At 44.0% G+C, this 17375-nt stretch overlaps 1 protein-coding gene across 19 annotated transcripts in view; it reads left to right on the top strand.

Annotated features, from left to right (window-relative positions):
- PPP6R3 (protein phosphatase 6 regulatory subunit 3) overlaps positions 1-17375 on the top strand; it is a 126740-nt gene that overhangs the window by 58431 nt on the left and 50934 nt on the right. For all 19 annotated transcript variants that reach the window (XM_033861325.2, XM_073809288.1, XM_073809287.1 and 16 more), the window contains 4 exons: positions 2845-2982; positions 5853-5918; positions 8087-8199; positions 12743-12856. In XM_033861325.2, coding sequence (XP_033717216.1) covers positions 2845-2982; positions 5853-5918; positions 8087-8199; positions 12743-12856 — 431 coding nt within the window. The remainder of the gene's footprint in view (positions 1-2844; positions 2983-5852; positions 5919-8086; positions 8200-12742; positions 12857-17375) is intronic.

The following is a 17375-nucleotide window of genomic DNA, read 5'->3' on the forward strand; positions in this document are numbered from 1 at the left end:
CATAAATGCAATTGATGGTTAGTTTATGCAAATGGTGATTGTTTCTATTTTGACTCCACTCAAAAACTTGAGCCATCTGGGTACTGACTGTCATGTGCGTACACATGGAGCTCTGCTGTTGCTGTCCGGTAGGGCTTAGCAGGAGCTCATTCCTCACTGTTAACGCCAGGAACCTCTCCCCCCTCTTCCTCCTCTTCCTTCATCATCGTGGTCATCTTCTTCGTGGTGTTGTCCATCTATGTTCTCACATCCCGTCCCCCACGCTTCATTTTGTTCTTAATTCAGATGTACTGTACTTGGGAAACTTACTTTCCAAGTATCTGTCCTATGTGTAGTGGTTCTCGAAAGTGTGGTCCCTGGTCCAACAGCATGAGGACCACCTGAGAACTTGTTAGAAAAGCAAGATCTTGAGGCCCATTCCAGACGTACTGAATCAGACCCTCTGGGGGTGGGGCCAGCAATTTGGGATTTAAGAAGCCTCCCAGATGACCGTGGTGCAGGCTGAAATTTGAGAATCACTGCTCTAGTGGGAACTGGTGTGGAAAAGGACCTGCTTATTACGAGGAGGCTGTGATCCACTTATGGAAACAGGCACCCAGGGAGCAACAACAGCCTCAGATGCCCGAGTGCAACCTAGCAGTCCTGCAGAGTGCAGCCAGCAGGGGTGTGATGACAGGGGTGCAGGGGTCACACCAGTTGGGCCTGGCATCCTTCGTGGTGGAAAACAGGCTCCTTGACCCGTCCTTGCTGTCAGCAAACATGGAGGGACTGGAACTATTTTAGGCCCAGTACGTCTGTCCTTTGCCAAGGCAAAGTGGATACATGTCTTATTTTAGACGAGGCTGTTCTTTCATGTTCTTAATTGAGCAGGATTACCTTCCTAAGTGTATTGGAATTGAGGTTCTTTTTCCTTAGATAGTAATCCCCAAATCATGATCACTGCAATACAGATTGTCGTTCCTTCTTCTGTCTTTTGATGAGAAGTGACAGTACTACCGACTGTTTTAGGAAAGTGCAAGCCATCCCATCAGTCTAAGGTACCTAGTCAGTTCCAGATGGTTGTAGTCACAATTGAGACAGGGCTCACACCTTTATCATGCTTTTCTCCTCACTCTGTTCTGGGGAAACCCAAATTTGTGGGCCCTGGATTTCAGTGTACCTTTATTATATGTGAGAGTACAATTAAAGCTCTCTGCTGCTCTGCATATTTGCATTGGTCTTCGAGGCCAGACATGTTACCTGTGTAAGGAACATGGCACGTGCCAATTAAATGCCGAGAGGAGGGCCCATTCGCTCTGCTGCTCGTCGGGCTTCTCATTTAAGCCCTCAGCCACGAGAGGATTCGAGAGCCCTTGCTCTTTCAGCTTCAGGGAAAGGTCACACTGCACCTTTCTATCCTTTTGAGAATTTTGAGTGTAAATAAAGGTTTCCCATCACATAATGTATTAGTAAGGATATATGCAACTGCAAGTAATGAAAAAAATGCAGACTCAGTCTGACCTAACCAGTACAGACATTCATTAACTCGTGGAGCAGGAGGTCCAGCTGCGTGAAGCATCGTCAGTGTTGGATGGGCGGGCCCCCCAGCAGTGCGGTCCTCCAGCTTGCTGTCCCTGCTGTGCCACCACGGCACTGGCTGGGACTTGTGCCTTTGGGCTCCAGAGTCAGTGCTTTTGCCACTAAATAATGCAGTATTTTGGCCACATTTGACTCTTTCTGCCTCTCTTCTCCACTGTGCTTTTAAAACTACCATGTGACTCAGTTGTGAGTGGATTAATTATGTATAACTTCTTGAAGGTTTATGTTACAGAGTTCAACCTCATTGTCTAGAGAAGCAACATGTGATGGTTAATCCTGCATTTACACCCGATGATGGTGTGAGGCAGTTTTTAGTTCATCCCTGGCTGTTAGACGTTGTGTGGGATAATGGCAGACTTGTGGCTTTGGGGCATTTAAATCTCAGGGCATCCACTTTTTAGCTTCTAGCAAGATATTTCACTGGTCTGAGCCTCAGTTTCCTCATCTATAACACTGAGTTGAGCAACCCTGCCTCACAGGCTTCTGAGAGACTCCGGTGAGACTTTTGTCAGGGCAGCTGCCACGCTGATTGTGCTGCTTCTGGGACTTTAGAACAGGTGATTTGTGCACACGGACAGGAACCAGAAGGTACACAAGGGTGTCCAGGCCAGAACAGGTGCCTTCTTCCACCTGCGCAGGAGAGACCCAGGTGGCGGTCATGACTGTATGACTGTTTTCATAACTCCTCGGGGTAACTGTCAGCCTCTTCCACACTCACTCACCCTCCTTGTGTTAATTTGATCAGGTGAATTGCTGACATAAAATGCAAATGTGATTTTCTATGGCACGTGAATTAGCCACTTTGATGTAGAAATCTTTATATTTTTTATTTTTCTTACTTGCTAGAGTACAGGTAGGATTTTGAATGTTTATTCTGTGTTTTCATGTAAAGCCTAATCGACTTGCTTTATGTCCATAAACTATTAAGTGGTGTATTTGCTTGCTCTTTATAGGGTGTTAAATTTTTAGTCCTCATTCTTTGAGAATTAATAATGAAAGTGAACAGAAATAAAAGATTATGGTGTGTTTGTATTAGGGAACATGTGGTAATTTAAGAGATTTTTTTCCCCAAGAGGTTTTTGAATGTTGTAACAATTAGAAGGCTTTCCAATTTGACATCTTACTACTAATTCAGCATTTGCTATTCCTAAACTTAAAGTGGTGGTGGATTTTGGAGGGGGCAGCTAGATGGGTCATGACTGAAAGCATCCTAAAGTTGATAGTTCCCAAGTGGTGTGTCTTTCAGTTGTGGCTGTTCTCCTCTAGATTGTGGATTTCCTAAAGAAGAAACGTGACTTTGTGGACCTTATTATGAAGCACATAGGAACATCGGCCATCATGGACTTGTTGCTCAGGCTCCTGACTTGCATTGAGCCCCCACAGCCCAGGCAGGATGTGCTGAATGTGAGTAGGATCACGGCCGCTGTGGACGGGCTGGGGAGTGGCGCTCGAGCTGCTGGGCTGCTCAGTCTGGGCGGGATTCTAGGGGATTGGTAGAAAGTGGTCTGGGAAACGGGGGTGGGGGGTGGATTCCAAAATGGGAAGAGATTCAGATCTTTCAGGATTAGGATTCCTGACGTGTACATCCCTAGGTACATAGGCTGTCTCCTTGTGAGGGGTTCTTTCCCTTTGCTGGTCTGCTCTTCAGTGGGAGTAGGAAGGTAGAATGGGAGCTAAAAGTCTCATCTGAGAATTCTGTGAGGCTTCTTTCTTGAGAAGATGGTCACACTGCAGAGATATCTCTGAAAGTCAAAAAGAAGAGGTGTTGGCATTTCTAGGGAATCTGGCTTCAGAAGTAACTTTCTTCTCGTGGATACCTAGGAGCATGGGATAAGAAGGAGAAAGGAGTTTACCTCCAAAAGGGCACATATTTTAAAATTTGGTGAGGTGGTTATTTCAGGACATGTGTGTATCCTGAGGAGCTGCCTTGGGTGGGATTTGGGTGGGCAGATGAGGGTGTGAGTGACTTGAAGGTGAGGTTTCTCACAGCTTCTCGTCTTTGCTTCTTGTCTTCTGTCTCTTCCTCTCTTTTGTCCCTTTCACCGCCTCCTTCCAGAACCATTCCCCAGTCCAATCCATCTTTTTTGTTTTTTTAATTAATTAATTTTTGGCTGTGTTGGGTCTTCGTTGCTACGCGTGGGCTTTCTCTAGTTGTGACGAGCGGGGGCTACTCTTCGTTGCGGTGTGTGGGCTTCTCATTGCGGTGACTTCTCTTGTTGTGGAGCACAGGCTCTAGGTGCATGGGCTTCATTAGTTGCGGCACGTGGGCTCAGTAGTTGTGGCTCATGGGCTCTAGAGCGCAGGCTCAGTAGTTGTGGCGCACGGGCTTCGTTGCTCCATGGCATGTGGGATCTTCCCGGACCAGAGCTCGAACCCATGTCCCCTGCATTGGCAGGTGGATTCTTAACCACTGTGCCACCAGGGAAGTCCCTCAATCCATCTTTAATACTCAACCTCAAACCTTAGAACTCTGGAAACAAGTTTTATTGAAAAAGCTAAAGACCTGAAGGCCCAGAAGGAGGGTCTGTCGGGTGGTGTCCCAGGGAAGGACATGTTCTACCAAGGTGGGCAGGCGTGCCGGAGCGTGTGTTTGTGTGAGTGGGAGAGTCTGGGGGTCGGGTCAGGGCTGGGTCTGTAGGAGCAGGCAGAGGTCTACTGAGAACCGTGGTCATGTGAGGAAGTCAGCTGCGGGGGCCTCGTGGATGGCCTGGGAGTTGCCTGTGGGAGAGGGCCCTAAATTGGGACTCTGGCCCTTTTTAGGTGTGCTTTTGTGGATGGAGTCTCTTCTCAGTAGAGGTTGGGGATTCCAGGGAAGGTAGTTAAGGATAGGAGGGATGGTCACCTTTATGTTTGGATTATTATTGGGGGAAATTATTCAGTGTGGTTTCTTAGGATTCCTTTGGTCACTGCTGGGTTGAATTTTAGGGCCCACTTCCAGAGGAATAGGTGCGTTTCTGGAGGGGTGTGGTGGTGGGTCGTGAATAAAGGCGTAGCTCGGGGGAAGGGTAGTTAGAAACCCCTCAATGTCTTACTTTGATTGGGGGGCCCACCGTGGGCTTGGGCTGTCGGTGCTTGTTAATAGCTGTGGACTCAGTGAGGGTGGGCGTTTGATTCGTTCACTGACCACAAAGTTTCCTACTTTTTCTCTTGGCCGTCAGGACCCTCTGCCCCACCTCCTATGTAGAGGTGTTTGCATCCTGTTTTAGGTCGTTGCTACTCAAAGTTTGGTCCCAAACATCACCTGGGAGCATGTTAGAAATCCCAGGTCTCACCCCTGCCCTGCTGAGTCAGAATCTGTGTTTGAACAGATTCAAACACAGTGTACTTCACGTACACATTTTAAAACATCTTAAAATGTAAAGTTGGGCCTCTGCCTTTGTGGTATAGTCTCCTAATAGCTTTTGTTTGCACTTTCCTTTGGCATGTTCTCCTTAAGGAACCTAGAGACAACCTAAGAATTTCTCCACATGCCTTTATCAAAGCGTGTCCGATTTCTTGCCACCCACTCCTAGCCTCACCCCACCCCACGCCCAGCCCCGCCGCCATCTCTGTTAACCTTTGGGATTTTGTGTGTGTGCACGCCCGTTCCAGGTAGTGAGTGCCTTGTTTATTACGGTGTTCCTGTTCCTTGTGGAACTAATATTACGCCGGCTGATTTTTCATTTATTCTCATCCCCTTCATATTTTCATTCATGGCAGTATTTCATATATGGTGGAAGAAGAGAGTGTCCTAATCATGGTGATAGCTTGCTAGCATGTGGCAGGGCAGACAAACTCTGTTTCTGTGGTGCCCGCCAGCCCCCACGTTTCCTGCGGTTGTTTTGGTTTTAGAAGGTAAAAAGTTCATCATGTGTTTTAAGCCAGAGGCTTGCTACTAAATATTGCTTTTCTCAGCCTTTTTGAAGCTCTCTTGAAGTGAATGCTCTCTTACAGAAAATGTATAAGTTCCATTCCCCCCGCCTTCATGTCCAAAGTACAGACTGTTTAAGTACCCAGTGTCTGAGAATTAACATCACTAAGAAACTGATGTATAGAATTTTTGGATGTGGGTATTGTGACTTGGGGAGTAGTTGGTACTGTAGCTACTGTTAAAATAATATATTCACTGGCATTTTCCTTGGGGGACTTTTAATTTCCTGTAGTGTTCAAAGTCCAGAGAAAACCTGTAACATTCTACTTAAAATGTGATGGATATTTCCAAGTATGTTTATCTTCATTGGGGCTTGAACAAGAGCCACTCATTGCTATGATTACTTCTACAATGTGTTTTACAGTGGTTAAATGAGGAGAAAATTATCCAGAGGCTTGTGGAAATAGTTCATCCATCGCAAGAAGAAGATGTAAGTTCTCTTGTGTGACTATAAACTTGATTTAAAAAAAAATGAACCATGTTTATTTGGGCACAGAGCGTAATTGTACCAGATGTGAAGGTAGAGGGTAGGTAACAGCGATCGCCTGGCATGCTTCAAGTTGACAGGCTTCTAAACACCAAAGGCTTTTTAAAATACTGCATTTTGCCGATACTCAGAAAATTTCCCGGAATGTGAAACAGTGAGCCTTGGGTCTAGCTCCTTCTCCTTCTTAGAGCTGAGACTTCGTGCTGCATCTGCTTGCCTTTATTACAAACCTCCTCCACACTTTGTTTTTCTTTTATACCCATCATTAGTCCAAATGATGTGGCCACGTCTGTGTGCATTTGTTTTTTCCATCCTGGCTAAAGCTTTCCAGACAGCGCAGCAGGATCCTGGTCACCATTGAATCCTTAAGAGGGATGAGCTCTTGGTGGTTCTACTTCCTAGCTCGGGCTTTTGTGCTGACAGGTTTGGCCTTTGTCCTGGGTGCTAAAGATTGACTTGGCAGTAGAATTGAAGCTACTTTGGAGTTTGCACGTTGAGCTCCATGCTGAGGGGATGCTTGGGGGCGGGGTGGGGTCACCAGGACCAGGGGGAATGCTGCTGTAGAGGAGGCTGTCCCCCTACTTCTCTGCTGCTGCCCTTGTTGCTGCCTTCAGTAGTGGACTGACTCTTGTGGAGCTGCCAGCATTTGGCCATTTCTGCCTATGGAAATGACAGTTCCACGTGGTTCAAGGTAGTATCTACAAAGGAGTTGTTTCAAACAACATGCAGGGTATGTCATGGGGCATGGGCAGCCTCCTTGGATGCCTCTAGCTTGGACTAATCGGAGAGTGAGCGCCATAGAGGAGACAGTGCAGAGGAAGGAGCATGTGGCCGGAGCGTGTTCTCCCCACCAAGACAGATTTCCTGTGGAGGTAGATGTAGCCCCTTCTACTGCAGTCCATTAAAAAACTTTTGGTACCTGGAGTTTATCTAAAGCAGCCTCCCCATCCCACCGCCCCCTTCAGAAAAGAGAAGAGCTAACCATTAAAGGGGCTGTTGATTCCCACCCTCCCCTGAGACAGTACATCATGTGCTCCCTGCAGTATCGTTACTGCTGACTCTCAGGAAGGACACTCCAGTGTGTGCACGTACTGGGTGCTAGAGCTTCGACGGCGCCCTTGGCCTGGTTGGGGTGATGAGCCCTCCTGCTGTGGCTGGGGGAGTTGGATGGTTCCAAGAGCACATTTCCCTTGTGCTGGAAATGTGGCCGGTGCAGGCCGAGGAGAGTGAGGACAGGAGCGTGGCCTGCCCTATTCATGGGGTAGGGAGGACACATCCACAGACGAGGCTTGCTCATCACTAGGTTCCTGCTCAACAGGTACTGTCCTTGTCTGAAGGGTCCAGGAGAAGTTGACAGAGGAGAAGCCCAACTCTGCAGCAACTTTTTTTTGCAAAGGACAAAGCGTTTGGGGCATCAGCACCTTCTCTAACTGACTTGCAAGAGAAGTTAATTTTGTCTTTTGGACAGTCCTGTTGATACTTCCGTTTTGTATTAAGTGATGAATTGCATATATTTATTGAGGAAATGTTAGACTCCTGATTGCAAACAGTGGATTTTGATACCCTGGTGTGTGTTGTCATCTGTGCTGGAACCTGCTGGTCTCACTGGGCAGGTGATGCTCAGTGCCACATGCCACGGAGCATAGGCGTTTGGTGCTGAGATTTCAGAACTTTCCTGTAGAATAGCACACTGCGCACTGAAAGAAGTAATATTTCTTATCCATTAGTATATTCCAGAAAGCTGCGTTTATTTTTTTAAGCCAAAGAATTGTGTTCATCTTTCTTTGCTGCTAAAAGGATATAAATTTGGGGGGTTATATTTTTCTTCAAGTATTTAATTAAAGAAATTTTTCCTTGTCAGAACTTTAATTACATTTCCCTACACAAAGTAACGTGTATTTTGTTTGTGGTATTGTTAAGTAAAGCCTGGAAGGGTAAAATACTCATGCTTGACATATGTTATTTCTTTGGACCCTGGCTTTTTATTCACTGTAGCTTATGGCCAGTGTTAATTTGTGTTATTTCTTAAGCAGTTTCTTCACTAACTTTATTTTATTATAAATTTGACTTCTGATGTGTTTTATAGTTAAAATTGTACTTCTTTCCTTTAGCGGCATTCAAATGCATCACAGTCACTTTGTGAAATTGTTCGCCTGAGCAGAGACCAGATGTTACAAATTCAGAACAGTACAGAACCAGACCCCCTGCTTGCCACTCTAGAAAAGTATGTTTGAAACTCTCTTCTTGTTCTTTTTTCACATTGATGCTATTTGATGTGCTTCCAGTGTAAGTACTTGGTAAGTGTTTCTTACGTGGGAATCCTGTCCCTGGAAAATAACCTGTGGATGGCTGAGAAGGCAGGAAAACCTGCTTATCTGATCTCAGCCAGTCGTGATGCCCATTGGAGACTTACAGGGTAAGAATGTAAATAAATGACATTTATATGTAGACTTTGAACTTTTCAATAATTGTAAACTAAGTTCTATAAAACTATCATGGATGGGACATCATAACTGCTGTCACTGCCTCCATGGTCTTTGGGGAAGATAGTATATGAAGTAATTTGACCCATCTTAGTCAGTGATTTTTTCTTTCTTTAAATTTTTTGGCCATGCCGCGTGGCTTGCGGGATCTTAGTTCCCCGACCAGAGATTAAACCCGCACCATCAGCAGTGAAAGGGCCAAGTCCTGACCACTGGACCACCAGGGAATTCCCAGTCAGTGATTTTTAATCAGAAGTTCTTCTTAGGATCCACTGTACCTTGGCAGCTGACTGGGGTAACCTGACCAGACCTGATTCGAAGGCTTATACATCTTGTATGTTTTGTTTCTTTATATTGCTTCTGCCCTTATTTTTAGATAATTCCTAATGAACAGACATCTCATGTGTTTCAGGTGGAAGACAGCTTGGGGGTGGTGTAGTATTTTGAAATCTGCGAATGGCCAACCTACCATACTGGTATTTGTAGATTCATACATTTTCAGGAAGAGTATGGGCATACGTTTGCCTGCATCCCTACAACTGAACGTTATTTTAGTAAACAAAAATAAGGCATTTCCCCACTTTGGATGAGTAACTGGAAAGAGTGCCTACAGTTAGCGTTGTTATGTACGAGTGGCAGTCTCGCATCAGTTTACTGCTACTGTTGTTCTTCTTAATGACTTTGTTGGAATTTTTTAGTCCTCCTGTATATTGAGACTCGTTTGCATCTTTTGGCCGGGAAGACCCTTTTATTAAACTAAGACATTTGTGTGTATTGTTTACTTGGCAAGTGTGAGACAAACAAGGAACAAATTAGAGACAAGATACCGTGTTTTAAACTCTGTATTCTGAGAAATAAAGTTGTATTTTCCCAGTGTGCATTGTAGAATCGGAAGGAATTGACTAGTTCTCTCAAGTAGCAAGACAAGAGATTATCAGCTTCTGAGTAAAATGTCATCTTACCTGCCCCATTTCAGTTATTCTTGGGCATTATGGCATATGTACTCCTTTTATAATATACAATACCGATAATTGTAGTAGAAATAGGTTGAACCATGTAAAAATTAACTTACTCAAGTTAAAAAATGTTGACTGACAGTAATTTCATATGGTTCATGACTGCACTGTCCAATAGAAATATAATAAAAGTCACATGTAATTTAAAAATTCTAGTAGCCATATTAAAGTAAAAAAATAGGTGAAATTAATTTTTATGTTTTATTTAATAGGTACAAAATAATATTTCAACATATGTTCATTTAAAAAATTATTAATGAGTGAGTCTACATTCTTTACTTTGTGCAAAGTTTTGGAAATCCAGTGTGTAGTTTACACTTAGAGTAGGCCAGTTCAGACTAGTTACCTTTTGAGCGTTCTGTGGCCACAGGTGGTGCTTGGCTCCCTTCCTGGACTGTGCAGGTTCACCCCGAGTGTCAGGCTGGTCAGTAGTAATCACTGAGTTCTTCTGTGCCAGCCCTCTCTTCACTCAACTCTATTTGGACTAAACGTGGGATCTAGCTATTGGAGCCTCTGTGTGCACTAGCTAATATATTTCAGACTGTGTTTTTAGACCTGGATCAGGCAACTGTACTTTGATGCAGAGAGGTACATAATCAACATCATTAAATGTTAGTCAGAGTAAATTTCTTCAACTACATGGTCCTAAAGAGTCAGGGGCTCCGTGGTGTCACTGAGTTAAACCTTCACTGCACTGAGCATCGGGGAGTCTTAACTCTATAACAGTGCTTCCCACACTCTTCTTGAGGATGAGAACCAACCCTTTTTAATATCAGACGTGTTCCCACATTATAGTCGTTCTCTTTAGTATCTGTTGATTGAGGAAGTACACAGTGACCAAAGGCTCCTGTGAGCTTAGTAAGCTTTTATTAATTTTAACAGTATCTGTGTATATTTTATATATTGTTATATATCTGTATGTATTTGATTATCACCTAATAATATATAGCAGTGTTGTGTTATAAGCCAGTCTACTCGGTATACAGGCTAACCCCCACATAAACACCGTATGTGTAACTGGAAGTGTAGGTTAGCACTGCAGGAAAAATTGGAAATGAGCTAAGGTTAAAGAGAATGGTCAAGGTGGGTAGGGATACCAAAAGGCCTCTAAGAAAGTGGACCGAGGTGTTAGGTAGTGAGTGTTAGCTTGGGAAACAATCTGAGCTTAAATTGAATGTATTTAATTTAGTAGCTCTGTTGTGGGAAAATCTGAAGTTCCAGAATTCCTTTAAAACTAGTTGTGTTAGGGAGGGTTGGACCAGGCAGCTCCTAATTCTTGATGCTAATGAGCTGACAGTGGGTCGGCCTCTGGGCCGGGTTGAGCCCAGTTACTTTTATAGATGCGAGTCTTTAGCTGCCCACACAAAAACAAAACAAAACAGAAGTGCGCCATCGTCTCAAAGGCCTGGGTGAAGAACCTGGCTGGCCTCGTGCGTAACACAGCTCACATAATGAACTTTATTGGTGTTCGTCTAAGAACTCCATTTTTTTTTTTTGCGGTACGCGGGCCTCTCTCTGTTGTGGCCTCTCCCGTTGCGGAGCACAGGCTCCGGACGCGCAGGCTCAGCGGCCATGGCTCACGGGCCCATCCACTCCGCGGCATGTGGGATCTTCCCAGACCGGGGCACGAACCCGCGTCCCCTGCATCGACAGGCGGACTCTCAACCACTGCGCCACCAGGGAAGCCCAAGAACTCCATTTTTTAAAAAGTGGAAGTGAATATGTCTTCTCATTTGTAAATAAATGCCTTATTATTTAAAGAATATGAAGGCATTCTTTTTATCCTGTTTAATAAGCTCAGTTCTTCAGTTTATGATTTCTTCTGTATTTGGTGATATTTGTATGTTTAGCTAAGACTCAGAATATGGCTCAGCTGCTGGGTTGCATCTTGACCGTCACATTTTTGCTGGTTATTATCTCATTTTTGTCCATTAGTAGAACACTGTCCATGGGTATGGTAGACTTCCAATTTGATGCAGCCATGAAAGAGTGAGAACCTCTTTGTTAGCCACTCCCTTCAGGCATCAGGGTTTATGAAAGGTGATATTGCTCTCTGGAAAGTTAGACACTACAGCTGAATGAGAAGGTGGACATCTACAGTTGGATGCCCTGTCGGTACCCCTCTACCTGGGGTGAGGCTGCTATTTGAAGAATATACGTATTTACAGAAAAGCAGTCTGTTTTCCAGAGCTCAGTTCCAAGTTTAATAGTTACTCTGTAGACTGCTGTGTGTTTAGTGACTTTTACAGTACTGTTTTGGGTAGAGATCTCACAAGCAATTCTAGTGCTGGTCTGAGAGTACTTGAAAGCTACTTCCTGCAAGGGGATCCTCTGAAGTTAGGTTAGATACCAGTTTTATTTGCTTCCCCCAAAGAGAAAGAGATTCTCTCCTACTTGCTGCCCTAACCTGGCAAAGGAACTGGTGTTAGTAGCCAGTGAGCACAGCTGTACCTTGGGGTGACTAGTGTGTCTGCCAGGTGGGCACCAGGGACAACACAGCTGTCCCTCTCATTGCTAAGGTGATTCCATTTCTTAATCCCCATGGGTTCTAAAAATTACTGAGATCCTAAGAAACAGGTTTTCCTTGAGAACATCCGTATAAATTTATTCACCTAACAGGTTACCCTTGTATTCTACATTAATTGTGACCTTGTATACATGTATGGGGGGGTGTCATGGGAAGAGCCTGTGGAGAATACTTTTGGGGCAGTAGTTCAGTCACACCCATTTCACTGCTACCACATTATTTTGGTTTACCAAATTTTAGTTGTAGAGTACAGTGCAGCAAGTGATGTTATCTTGTGTCTGTTTTAGATCTTTGTTAATTATACATGAATGCCTTTGTGGGAAAACATTTATGGTTTCTTTTGTAAAAAGTCCCCTCCTTCTGTGGGGCTGAAGGGTTCTGAGTCTTTTTACCGCCCGTCCCCACCATCTGAGTAGGAGGTGACTTCCAGTCGTGAGGTGTTCGTTGGCTTTCAACAAAATTGGCAAAGGCAAGCAGGGCCCAGATGACTTTGCTGAGGGGAGGGGATAGGAATATATATATATATATATATATATATATATGTCTGTGTTACATTTATGATAAGCAAGATCACTGGCCTTCCTTATAGATATATTAAACATAAAATATTGTTAATAAATATGCACAAGTGAGGTTGAACTCTTTTATACTTGTCTTACTGATACCATGATCTTTTTCTCCGAAGTTGTTTGTGTTAAACAGTGTTACAATTAGTGCTTGACTATTGATTTGTTTTCGTAGGCAAGAAATCATAGAGCAGCTCCTATCAAATATTTTCCACAAGGAGAAGAATGAATCGGCCATAGTCAGCGCAGTCCAGATATTGTTGGCTTTACTTGAGACACGGCGACCAACGTAAGTTTTCCTTTCTGTCTTGCGAAATGAGCCATTTGGTTTTGCTTTTAGAATTTTTAAAAGCTAAGAGTTAAGTTGTTGGTTGATCGCTACAGTATCATGCCCGTGAATTTCAGGTGTTGAATCTTTTTCTACTATATAAATAGTTTTATATGAATGGGATGCATAGATGTAGTTGAACTATATGGTTTGGTAAACACTATTGGCAATATGTGGATTCTAGTCATTTGGGGTATTGTAGTAGTTACCAGAATGCTTCTATAATAAGTCAAACCCATACAGAATGGCTCAAACACAAGAGAAGCTTATTTCTTGCTTATGAAAATTGAAAATAGGTGTTCCTGGTTTGTATGCAGCTCTCCTCCAAGTGGCAGTTCAGGGCTCTTTCCATCTTGTGATTCTGTCCAGTGCTTGCTAACTTGAGGCTTTGGGTTGTTTTTTTCCGGGGTTTCACATATGAGGCAACTACAGTTCATTAGGCTGTTTAAAAATGGACGGGCAGGTGGCTTGAGACCTTAAGGAAAACTTTGTGCTGTGTGTTTCAGAATCAGAAATATAGTCTTGTTTTCCCTATGTATGTGCCTCTGGACAAGTCAATTAATATTTGTCATATTATTCTTTTTTTTCTTTTTTTCTTTTCTTTTTTTTTTTTTTTGCTGTACGCGGGCCTCTCACTGTTGTGGTGTCTCCCGTTGCGGAGCACAGGCTCCAGATGCGCAGGCTCAGCGGCCATGGCTCACGGGCCCAGCCGCTCCGTGGCATGTGGGATCTTCCTGGACCGGGGCACGAACCCGCGTCCCCTGCATCGGCAGGCCGACTCTAAACCGCTGCGCCACCAGGGAAGCCCTGTCATATTATTCTTTACAGTTTATACCCAAAGCTAATTTACTTACTAATTGTCAGAGTTTTCCTAATTGTTCTCTGGAGAATGAGAATTTGAAGAGGTATGTATGTGTTTGCATTCTGGGAACATGTGGTTTAGAGATTAGAATTTGTATTTTCTTACCCACTATTGGATCCATCCAGTAAAGCAGAGGGCATGAAGAGGAGGAGAGACACGGTCTGCTGTCAGCATATGAAAATTTAGCCATCCAGCGTTTCTGGATTTAGTTTGTGATGTCATTTTGGTTTCCAGCAAAATAGTAAACACAGCCTTACCAATCCCTGCTTCCCAAAGTCTTCATCTCTATTTCTGGTTCTTTAATCTCTGGTTAGTGATAATGGAAGGGCAGTGTGGCAGCACTGCTTCAGCTCTGTTGTCATTTGGAGTTGTATCTGCAGTTTTGACTTTGCCTATGTCTTCCCTGGTAAATCATATTTTAAATAGCGTAACCAGTAACTTAAGGTATTAATCAGGTGATACAGGACTGTTATCTTGCTACTCATGCTGCAAGGCAGTTGCATCATCTCTCAAAATGGTTTAAAAGCACATGAGCTGGTGCTGCGAGATTTATATTGACAACTCCGTCTTGAGAATGGAGACGATACAGTAATAAATGACAGGAAGGAATTTCTGATCAGAAGGAACTTATCCTCAGACCACAAAGGTTTATCAAATACTAAGCACGATTAACTTTAAAGAGGGGCAGGTGGAGGGGTGGTGGACAACTGAGATCTTAGCCTTATCCTTATGTGATTTCTGAATCCCTAGGATAAAGGATAAATCTTAAAAATATTTGGACAAGAAAAAAGTGGGTTAACTACAAAGCAAATCACGTTGCCAGACATGTCATTTGTAAAGCTAACTAAACACTGAAAAACAGGGGGCAGGATTGTGACCCTGAAGCACTTTTGTTGCTGTGTGAGGGCAGGAGGCATTTTCAAGCGTATGGACCTCAGTGTCCCATCCGTGTCCTGTACCTGGGCCAGATTACTCGAAGATGGACTTTACCGAAGCCAGGCAGAAAAATAAGGTAGAATAAAGAACTTAAGATAAGGAAATATGTTGGTGAAAGTAATGATAAATGAAACAGATAGGAATGTGACAATTCATATGACTGTGAAAGTTATGTTAAGAATGAATAATTGAATAAGTCAAATGTTGAAAAAAAAAACCCCAATAAATTCCAGATTATTTTAGTAAAACTCAAGAAGTAATGAGAGGGCTTCCCTGGTGGCGCAGTGGTTGAGAGTCTGCCTGCCAGTGCAGGGGACACGGGTTTGTGCCCCGGTCCGGGAAAGAAAGGAGAGAAAGGGTAAGTTAGTGCACAATATAATTCTTATCTTCTACTGAGGAACTGAGGTACTTTGATACACAGTTTCATTTTTCATCTTAAAAAAATGATAGTTCCAATGTCTTTTTTATAAACGTAGAATAATAGTAGGTTATGTAACGCCCAAAGCGCCTCAGGTGCAGGGAGAGCAAGGACACCCTGAGAACTACAGACTCAGGACTTTGCACATACCTGCGAGCCCTGCTCAGGAAGTACTGGAGGCCGGGTAAGAGCCCTGAGAAGGCCTCCCTTGCAGAGTAGGGCTGCGGAGTGCAGCAGCAGGGTCCTTCTCCATTCCCGCCCCTGCTGAATAAAACCCTGAAGCCACTGGCGAAAGGGCAGCAAACCCTGTAACCCTAAAGACTCGATGAGGAGGAAGGGACCAGGAAAATGTCTCTGCCCCACAGGACAAGCAGGGACACTTTTCAGGGCCCAGGCTATTAGAGAGCCCCTACCACTGAGGTAAGGGCAGGATCACCGAGAGGGCCCCACCCCTGAGGTCCATGAGCACTTCCGCTGCCTGAGACTGAGGCTGAACCAGAACAACAGAGCGGTCCTCCCCACCAGGCCACCACACATCGAGTGACGAGAGCAGCGTGCTGGCGGAGGGAAGGCTGCAGTGTGGAAGGAGGCCATCAGCACAGGAGCAGGCTTGAAGGGAAGAACCTCAGCCAGGGGCAGAGCAGAAGTTGAGAAAACCTTGGCAATCCATCCCTAACTATAAATACAAAGTGACTTGAGACACATTTAAAGTCTTCAGTGTGCCGAGAGAAGTCAGTCATAGGAACAACAAAACCCAAACCTAACTCAGCTGCTGACTATAAATTGATCCAGAAACCCCACACTAAAGACCTAGAAAAAAAGGGGTGTATCCATTGCAAATACTAGTTATATCAGTCTCTGTTGTCTTACACAGCATGTCCACGTCACAGCTAAAAAATTGCAAGACAAAGAAGCAAGATAAAAAGAACCCAAACAAACTGAACTCTCGAGAAAAAGCAGTCAGGAGAACTAGATTCAAAAATGTTGGAACAATCTGGTAGGGAATTTAAGATAACTATGATTAATGTGTTAAAGGCTTGTGGGAAAAGTGAGCAATATGTGAACAGATGGAGAATTTTAACAGATATGGAAGATCATACACAAATGCTAGAAATGAAAACTACAACAGAGATTGAAGAATGCCTTTGGGCTCATTTGTAAACTTTGACATAGTTGAGGAAAGGATCAGTGTAGGACACTAGAAGTTACCGATACTGAAATATGAAGAGTTAAACCAGGAAGACAGTTGCTTTGTGAGGCCTAGAAGTCATGAAGCATCACCAGGAACAAGTAACCGTGTGCCCAGATCTCAGTTTCTCATACCATCCTCCAGTAAAGGAACCAGGGCTTCATGGAGAAGTGGCTGGTTCTGCAACTGGGCTAAGAAGTATACAAGATGAATGTGGAGCATCCTGTGGTGCAGACAGTAAGGACGCGCTCCGAGAGAAAACCCACAGCACCGGGTGTGTGAGAGGGGCACGGGGCAACTAGAAGAGCTCCCAGTGGCCAGAGCTGGCAACACTTGCACAATAAAGTAAGGCCGTATGGTTTTGTAACACAAAGTATAAAATACCCATGGGTTCATACTGATATACATAAGTGACTGAATAAGTAAAAGAGGGTGAGGAGACAAACCTCCCCTGCGGGAGAATTCCAAATAGTTCATAATCCCTTCTCAAGGAGGAAGAAAAAGACTGTCCGTTCTTGACGTGTAGACTGCACCTCATGCCTGCCTTCTAAAAAGTGCAGTATGAAGAGAGAATAAAATGAGAACTTGACAGTTACTCTGTCAAGTTTGACAGAGAAATCTGACCAGCACTTCCTCAGCCATATGATCAAAGTCAGCAGCCAGCACTGTTGTGTTGATAGTATGCAATGAAAATGTCGTTTTGCTTGTGTGTTCTTCCTCTCAAAGACCCATGATCGTGAGAAAAACGTTAAGGCCAGACCCCAAATGAGGGGCATTTGCAAAGTACCTGACCAGGAGAGTCTGAGTAACTGTCACAGCCAAGAGGAGGCTAAGGACACTGAAAGCTAAATATAGTGTGGTGTCCTCGGTGGATTCTGGGTCAGAGAAACAACTGTAGGCAAAAACCAAGGAAATCTGAATAAAGTATGGATTTTACGTGTGAGTACTGGTTCATTAATTTTGACAAATGAAAGATAATAACGGGAAACTGGGTATGGGTCACATGGGAACCCTGTACTATTTTTGCAATTTTTTTGTAAATCTAAAACAGAAGTTCTAACAGAAATGGACATAA

The sequence above is a fragment of the Tursiops truncatus genome, chromosome 8 (assembly GCF_011762595.2).
Source record: "Tursiops truncatus isolate mTurTru1 chromosome 8, mTurTru1.mat.Y, whole genome shotgun sequence".
Taxonomy (NCBI): Eukaryota; Metazoa; Chordata; class Mammalia; order Artiodactyla; family Delphinidae; genus Tursiops; species Tursiops truncatus.